The 9,011-nt window shown below is 34.1% G+C and overlaps 1 protein-coding gene and 1 long non-coding RNA gene across 2 annotated transcripts; both read left to right on the top strand.

Annotated features, from left to right (window-relative positions):
• Window positions 1–2,103, top strand: LOC118486770. The gene is made up of 2 exons (XR_004879832.1): window positions 1–267; window positions 1,893–2,103. It is a non-coding gene; the product is annotated as an uncharacterized LOC118486770 (long non-coding RNA).
• Window positions 2,104–2,779: 676 nt separating this feature from the next.
• On the top strand, window positions 2,780–3,573 carry LOC110907814. Its single transcript, XM_022152739.2, has 2 exons — window positions 2,780–2,915; window positions 2,991–3,573. The coding sequence occupies exons 1-2, from the start codon at window positions 2,805–2,807 to the stop codon at window positions 3,531–3,533; spliced, it is 654 nt and encodes a 217-aa protein (XP_022008431.1). The 5' UTR covers window positions 2,780–2,804; the 3' UTR covers window positions 3,534–3,573.
• Window positions 3,574–9,011: the final 5,438 nt, after the last annotated feature.

The following is a 9,011-nucleotide window of genomic DNA, read 5'->3' as shown; positions in this document are numbered from 1 at the left end:
GTGTTAATTTGGATTACCCGATGAATTATGTGTGTTGGAAAGGATATGAAGTTGATTAGATGTTTTAATGTTTGATAGTAATGACTATGGAAAGTTAAGTATGAATTATGCGAATGATATGATTGTTACATGTACAAATGAGTATGCTAATATGAGCGTGGTTTCGATGAAATGAAAGTATAGGAATCACGTCGTGACGGACTCAAGCATGAAAGGATAACGGGTCAAGAAAAGGCGAGGAATCGGATACGAGCACGGACGTATAAGGTAAGTGATTCTGTAATCACTTCTTATGTTCGGTTAGGTGATATGGCGTTTTGATTAATTAAACATGATGGTTGAGGTCAAATATGTGTCGTAGTCTTATGTCGTAAAGGATGGGATTAAGTTGACCAAAATGCCCTTGATGGGTATTTTGGGTAAACGATTTTAATAAGTGGTTTAGAAACAAGTTATACGATTAGTGTAATGTTTTGGACAAGTATGGAAGTGGAAAGTATGGTTTTGCTAGTCTTAGATCAATTAATGCGCAAATACCCATAACGGGTCAAATAATTAGGAAATGACAATAAGTCAATAGATCGTAAGATAAGAATTTCCTTAATCCGGATGTGGGATTTTAAGTTCATATGATAGAATATGAATTTACAAGCATGTAGGAAGAAACGGGAGGTTAAACGGGTAAACGGTTCAAAAGTTATGCGCGTTTTAGTGCGTACGGACGACGAAACGGAGCTGCAGAAAAATGCAAAATCTAGAGGGCGTCGCCGACGGGCATGGGGGTGTCGCCGACGGGCTCTAGAAAACCAGTTTTTGTGCTGACGGGTTAATTACCTGTCTACGGGTTTTTGGGCTACGGGTAAATGCAAGGCCCGTCGCCGACGGCCCTAGGGGCGTCGGCGACGGCCTTCCCAAGTCCCAAAAGCTGAAATCTTGTTATTTAAGTTAATTTATGTACCGTGGGCTTCGGTTTGATATCCGTGGACTACGGTGGACTTTCCAAACATGATTTTGATGGTTCCTTAGATGTTTATGGGCTATAAAGCTAAGTCTAAGACCCATGTTAGTGATGTATGATTATGTAAGAGGTACGCGTGATCTAGTACGTGTTTGTTAAAGTATGTACGTATGTAGATGTGTATGTATGCATGTATAAAGATATGTACGAGTGTATGCATGTATAAAGATATGTACGAGTGTATGCATGTACGTAACGATGTAGGAAGGGTATGTATGTATGTAGAGGTGCATGTACGTATGCATAAAGATAGGCATAAGCATATGCGTGGATGTAAAGATGTAAGAAAGGTATATACGTATGAATGTCTTTTGCGTTTAAATGTATGTATGTTGGTGTGTAGGTAGGTAGAACGTATGTATGCGTTTAGATGAATATGGGCTCACGAGGGGATCCATACACGAAGGTATGCACGTATGTAGGTTTGTGTGAAGGCATGTAATAAGTATGTATGTATGTATGTATATATGTATGCATGTATGTATGTATGTATGTATGTATGTATGTATGAATGTAGGTATGTATGTAGGTAGGTAGGAATGGATGTAATTAGGTATGCACGTACGTAGGTACGTACATATGTATGCAGGTTCGTATGTAGGACAGTTGCTATTTGTGACCGTAAAGGTATGTATCAGTTTGTATGAAAGGTATGTACGCATGCATCTAATGAAATTGAGTACTAACGGTAATAGTTGCGTGCTTGGTGAATGAAGTGTAACGCAGGAATACCAAAGAAGTCTCACTACGGATCATATGATCAGGACGGGAAAGCTGGGATGTAAAGAGTTAACGAAACGAGAAGTAAACGTGAACAAACCTTGTATGTTTATAACGCGTACTAATGATGTGAAATTTTATGTGGTGAGCGCAGGTAGTACCAGTCATGAGGATATCCAAGGATTGGAGATCGAAGATCGAGTCACTAGAGAGATTGTACGGAAACGTTGATGTACATAATGTAGTAAACATAAGCTATGTTTTTAACTAGTAAATAAGAGGATGACGGATTTATGAGAAAGAACTGTGTTAAAGTTAAATCTTAAATAAGTTGAGGTATTTATAGTGAAAGAAATTTTATGGTACGTGTTTCCGCTGCGACTTTTGACAAATACGAATTAGGGCGTAACATTATACCAACTTAGCAAAGCATTAAACAAAAAAATATTAAAGACGAACACTACTACATTAGGCGGAGTTTGTCCCGTTTCTTTTTATGCGATATTTCTGATCTGTTTGGTCGCTTAGAGATATAAAATCATACCCAAATCGAGTAATTTATAAGTACAGCCGTGCAAGTTGAGGTCTGTCTGTCTGTCTCATTAATTAGTCTCTTATTCTCAACTTGCTTAAAAAGAGTACAATTAACTATGTATTTAACCATATGAGTAAAACATGATTTAATGTAAAAATATAAAAATAAATAGATTACTGCCTTGTTCTTGTTACCAGCAAGTAGTCGTACAAAGTGTTTTCCTCCCAGATAACTGCCTTGTTCTTGTTACCAGCAGAGTAAGAATATCCAGCAGTTAGTTAGTGTAAATGGATGACAACCGCCAAAAAGTCGTTGGCTGTGAAACATCATCTAACAAGAATAAATCGAGAGTATTGTGGGATGATTTTACGTTCAAGCAGTTTGTCGATGCATGCATGCTTGAATATAGAAGAGGGAACAGACCTGGTACAAGCTTTAGTAAGGTTGGGTGGGCGAATATAATAAACACTATGTACGAGAAAACAGGCAAAACCTTTGAAAAAAAAGCAAGTAACAAACAAATGGGACAGCATGAAAAAAGAATGGAAGCTTTATGACCGGTTGATGAGGCTTGAAACTGGGATTGGTGGGACGAGAAGCTTCATCGATGCATCGCCCGAGTGGTGGGATGAGAAATTAAAGGTATGCTCTACTTTTACCATCTAATAAACTTATAATCAAAGACATAATGTTAGACGTATTTGTGTTTTGTTGTAGGTAGATCCTAACTATGCCAAATTTAGGGGTGCAAATTTGGAGATCTTCGAGAAAGATTATGCTACTTTGTTTCGGGATTCGGTTGCTGTAGGAGACAATGCTATGACTCCGATACAATTTCAAAATGATGTTCAAACTGAAAACATAGAGGGCAAAGGAGATAGTGATGAAAAAAGTTTAGGTGATGACGAGCCTTTGTTTCCTCCTTTCGTCGAAAGTAGTTCGAATAAAAGGAAGAAATCTAAGGATGTTTCTCACAAACGGTCAACCAAGAGCAAAACTTCATCTTTCGAAGAAAAGCTAGATGTTGTATTAGATGCCTTATCAACAAAAAGCACCCAAACTTTTCCACCAAATAATGCCTCCCCAACAATTGCCGATTGCATGAACATTGTCATCACTTTTCCCGGATTCGAAGAAGATTCTCAAGACTATACACGTGCTTTGCGTGTTTTAATCAAAAATCCAAATCGTGAAGCGTTTATGTATCCAACAACTCATCAAGCAAAGAGGAGCCTCCTTAAGTCTCTCATGGAAGAATGATTAGTCGTTTTACATTATGTGTTATTGTTTGACACTATTTGCTATCGTTTGACATTATGTGCTATTTCTAACCTTAATATTATGTGTTATTGGAAGAATGATTGTATGTATATGGCAGCGATAAGAGATATGATTGCGCAAGATATAATGGAATCACGAAGAAGGACATAGTATGACATTAGTTTGTTATTCTTGTGCATTTTTTGTGTTTTTTAGCAATCTGAATGTAATATTATTATGTTCTAATTAGGAAATTATAAAATATGTAAACAAATTTTATGTTATATGTTTCATGAAGTTGTTTTTTTAATATGCAAGAGAGAAAAAAAATTAAATAAGCTAAATCAAACACTTTTTAAAGGATGTCCTTTTTGGTCATTTTACATGAATAAGTTAAACCAAACACCTTTTAAAACTACTTATTGGCTCATAAGCTAACCCAAACACTTTTTTAAAAAGTCTTTTTCAAAAAGTCATAAATTAATAAGTTTTTTTTTCACGAAAAGTCCTTTTTCACTCAAATAAGCTAACCCTAACACCCCCATACTATCAAGCATCCAACAAAGCTAACAAAAAATAAACAAAAATACACACCTAAGCGCGTTTTAAGCTTAAAACTACGACTTTTGTAGTTTCTTTTTCATATTTTTAGACTCACTTAATATAAAACCGTGCCCAATTAGTCCAAACAACATAACTTACTTTCCAAACCCTAACCGATCCACACGAACTCACACTATCTCCATCAAGTTCTTCATTTGATTCACCCACCATTGATAACCTTTAAAAGCTTTAAGGTTAGTAACATTTTTTTCCCTTTTAATGATATTAATGTCATTTTCAGTTGTATAATTAGTACTTACGTGAAACATATATACATACACACACTATACTGGACATTAAATAGATTAATTGAATTTACAATTTTTGTCCTAGCGTTTTTTTATATCAAAAGATGTCTAAGATACTTGGTCATAAGTTAGCGGCCCACAAAAGTTGCATTTGTTAATTATAAAACGTTTTAAATGCATGTATAAAATAAAATATAGATTTAAATTATATTAAACATTTAAATCTGTAGGATCACCACTTAATTAACTTTATCTGTCCTCAATCAAGAATCTCTTTTCACTAAATTGTAATTTTTGACTTTTTTAACAGTTCTTTCATAAAAATAATGTTTTTTTTTCTTCTTCAAGAACATATTGCAATTCATTGGTTAGATGTTACAAGAACTCTAATTCTATTATCTTATCAACCAGACATATTTTTTTATCCTCTCGTAATAGACCATTACATTCCGTCTCTTATTTCTGCATATCAAACACTACCTTAGTGTTAAATGTGTTTGGATGAGGTGATCTAAGGATGAGTTACATTTTAGGAAGCTTTCACTCTATCAATCAAACGCAAGATGTTATATTATTAACTTTTAAGATTTCTTTAATAAAAAATAATGTGTATTTCTTTAAGAACATACCATAAACCGAGTAACAAAGCTTTATATTTGGATGGATCAAAGGAAGGATGCCTGTCAATGTGTTTGTTTTATTCACCGATTTTCTTGATATAATATAATACATGTCATGTGCATCTTGCATGGCTTGGAATCAACTATCAATTATGAAATATTAAGTATAATTAAAATTCGAATTTCTACAAATATTCTTCACTCCTAGAATATTAATTTACTCACAACTGCTCCCTTTTAAAAACTTTAAACATGTGTCACTAATATTTATATATAGTTTATTAATTAAAATATTTTAAATGTGTCTAGCCAAACTGGTTGCTGCCTGGTCAATGTCAAAGAATCATTTTTCCTGCAAGTTATTTATGGTTTTTAGCCGGTTATTAACCATTTCAATCAGGGTTTTGGGTGGGGGTTGCGTTTAATTGACAAAGTTATTGGAGTTAGGTGTTAACGTGGTGTGCTTTCCTTGAGATCAAGGTTTCGAGCCTTGTAAAAGACAAATTTGATATAATTTAAGCTGTTAAAAAAATACGAATAAGAGTTTTTGGCCGTTAGTACATAGGTTTAGGAAGTTATCATATTTTTTTGTAAACATCTTTAAATGGTTAAAAAATTTATAATAGTTAGAAGTTAATTACGAATCAATTGTGGATATAACATGTTTAATATATCCAACAAAAATTACTTAAAAAATGATTTAGCTAGGATGAAAAATACATTCGGATGAGGCCAACAGCTTAAGATCTAATAATATCCGATTTGAATATGGTATAAATTAATTAAGGGGATAGCAATTTAAGAAATAGACCCTTAAAAAGTCAACATGTAGTCCAACCAGATACACTGTATTATTTTATAGTTTAATTAATTATTTAATCTAAGGACGTACGTAGAAAAGAATATATTATGCTATATGTAATGTTCATGGCTTTATATCCTAGTGGCATCTTGATGTGGGATAAGTCTTTATGACCAATTAATCCTGGGCATGATTCCCACAAGAGGGGTTTTTCCATATTTATTGGGTTTTCTCCTGAATTGTTGTATAAACATTATGTCTAGTGGAGATGGAGTGGTCAGTTAGTGATCCAAATTTGCCCTTAAAAAAATTAATTATGCTATGCTATATGTAATAATGCCCCAATAATTTATTTACTTCCCAAAAGCTATTGTTTATCTCATTCTTATATATGCCTCACATGACACATGCCTCTTACAGTCTTAAATCTCACCAGCCAACTAATGTAATTTTTTAATTTTAATTTTATTTTTATTAAGATTTTCTTTATTAAATTGTGATGTTTGAATACACATATTCATTTTCTTTAAAAGTTTCAAAACCAAAAATGTCAAGAAAGGCATTACAATTTTTGAGTGTTGTAGGGGAGCTAGACTTCGATAGTCCCCATACTTTTGTGTTCATTAAAAATAAAAATAATAATGTGTAGTTCAGTTTTATATGTTTTATATAGTTTAATATGTTTTATATCCTTGTTTTATTTTAGTTTTGAGGTAACACATATTGATGGGATAATTAGATTGTGTTGCCATCGGGCTGGAGTCATGGGCTTGTAGCAAGTGAACTTGGCTTGGACTGGAGCAGGCTAATGGGCTTAGGGCTTGAAGCTAATGGGTTTCTCTAAAATTTTCAGGTTCGGGTTAGGTTAAACCCGTCAACTCACAAACACGACCCGTTTAACACTACTAGGTACATTTAGATCAAGCCCTTTTCCACATCCATGAAACTCGCATGGTCCAATAGAAAGCAGTCATAAGTTTTTTTTTTTTTAAATTATTCGTGTTTGGTTACAAATAAAAGCTTGTCCGTATAGAATTTTCAATTTTCTCGTTTAGTTTTATATCTTAATCACCAAAGAGTTGGTAAGCGATTAGGGTCCCAAGCGTCGTCACTTAGGAATAAATATTTGATATTGATATTAATGTAGAAAGGACAATGATTTTAGAATAAATATTTGATATTCATTAAGGTCCTACTCCTTCCATGTTAGGTATGTCTTCTCATTGTAAACAAGAAATTTTGATGCCTCCAATTAAAAAAGAGATTACTTTGATTTTTGTCATAATACTATATTAAAATGTGGGTCCACTAATTGATCCACGAATCATAGGACAACAAATATTTTATCGTTAAAAAATCCAATCACTAGTATTAAAATAGGAAGCGTAACATTATAAGAATTTCAGTCAATTCCGAATAGACATTTTCTTCTTTTTCTCATGACATTTTCTTCTTTTTTTCATAACCATCCAAGTATCACAACCATTAATTTACAAAAAAAAAAAAAAAAAAAAAAAAAAAACATACGAAATAGTTTTCTTCAATTTTTTTACTCATTTAATTTAATTTTATTTTACTTCATAAACATTAAACATAATAGATTTTTTAGAACGACTAATTCACTCACTCACACTATAATCCTACCTTTAAATCTACATATTGTTTTCCGCGGGGCCGGCCTCGAGAATTTGTGTACCTTGTTCGAACTCAAAAAAACGTGCCCTTAGACCTTAACGCAATAGGTATTAGGCGATCTAAACCTAATGACGATGGGCTAATAACTAATGCAAACCAGAAAAATAGTTTTGTAAGTGTGTCTATATAGGTGTTTATATGGGTATACCCTATTAGTTTACTTTTTTTACATATAAATATCAGATTTTTTTTAAATAATGTGTCCTTCGAAATATCGGTCCCTGGTCGGTGATCCTCCCCACCCACCCTCAGGGCCGGCCATGATTTTCCGCCAATTAGGAAGAGACACTTTTTTATTAAAATCTTGGTACCACTGGGTTGAGGCCCCTTGGTAGAAAACGCAATAGATAGAGGGTATTGTTTTCTCAAAAGTTTTAATATTATAAAGTATGTTTTTTTAGTAAATTTGATGTACATATTTGAGTGACTTATAATAGTTGATTAACCTCTTTAAATATCATATCAAAAAGAATGTAATGTTAAATTTAACCAACTTCGTACATTTGGTGAACAAAGCCCTTTAATTTCTTGTATGCATCATGGGGTCCCTATCTCTAGAAACATCTTATTCTCACTCTTGGTGCAAGTAATCAAATATTTCTTGACCCAAATTGTTGCACATTGCTCACATTCCACAACGTTGGCAAACCACAAATTCTCTAGTACCAATCAAAAGTTAGGCTCTGATTTAGAAGTACCACACCTCGTAAACAGTGCGTTGTCGTGTCCCTACCATCGACATCGGATGCGTTTGTCAAACGAAGAAAAAATAGTTTGAAAGGAAACGAGTTAAATGAGATGAGTTCAAAAGCATCTAAATTGTTTTTCAGTATAAAAAAATTAGATTACTATTTATAATATTAAATTTTGTAACCATGGTTAGCACAGTAAACCACTTATTTGAAAACGTGGAGAAAAAGACTGAACTAAAAACATAGCCTTTATTGATAAAGAGTCTAGCCTCCTAGCAGTCGCAGAGGTGCCAGGTTATATCCTGAGCCCATCTGGGTTTTCGTCCCATCGTGTGTTACGTCAGAGAGTGTTCAACTCTTGTCCACATCGTCTGTCAAGTAGTAGTCAGCGGTATTGTTTCCCGGGGGAACGCCTAAGCTAAACTCTGAAGCCAACGTGAGCCCGATTAAGACAATATAGTCTGGCTAGAGTGGGACAACGAGACTCTCCAATTTGAAGATTGCGGTGGCCTAACACAAGAAAGTCGCCGTTAAAAAAAAAAACATATCCTTTATAACATGAAATAATTTGGTCTTTTAGTAGGTACTTCTCTGATAATTTGACAAATCTTCCAGCCCAATCAAAGGTCCGTTTCAACTCTTGCATCTTGAGCCCTGTCTGCAGCTTCCCTTCTGGACTCACTGAGCCCACTCCCATTCTCTTTAAGCCCAATAGTGAAGTGAAGTTAGGCCTGGAGGAATTACCACCCAAGATTTCAAGAACCAGCAGTCAGGTAAAAGATATAGAGCCATAGAGGTATTTAATAATCCATGTTTTT

Source organism: Helianthus annuus, chromosome 14 (genome assembly GCF_002127325.2).
Source record: "Helianthus annuus cultivar XRQ/B chromosome 14, HanXRQr2.0-SUNRISE, whole genome shotgun sequence".
Taxonomy (NCBI): domain Eukaryota; kingdom Viridiplantae; phylum Streptophyta; class Magnoliopsida; order Asterales; family Asteraceae; genus Helianthus; species Helianthus annuus.
Note: the sequence above shows the minus strand (reverse complement) of the source record. Positions and strands in the feature narration are given on the sequence as shown.

Coding starts and splice junctions, on each gene's coding strand:
- LOC110907814 (XM_022152739.2), top strand. CDS start 2,805: ATGAAAAAAGAATGGAAGCTTTATGACCGGTTGATGAGGCTTGAAACT. Junction 2,916..2,990: donor GGTGGGATGAGAAATTAAAG/GTATGCTCTACT, acceptor GTTTTGTTGTAG/GTAGATCCTAACTATGCCAA.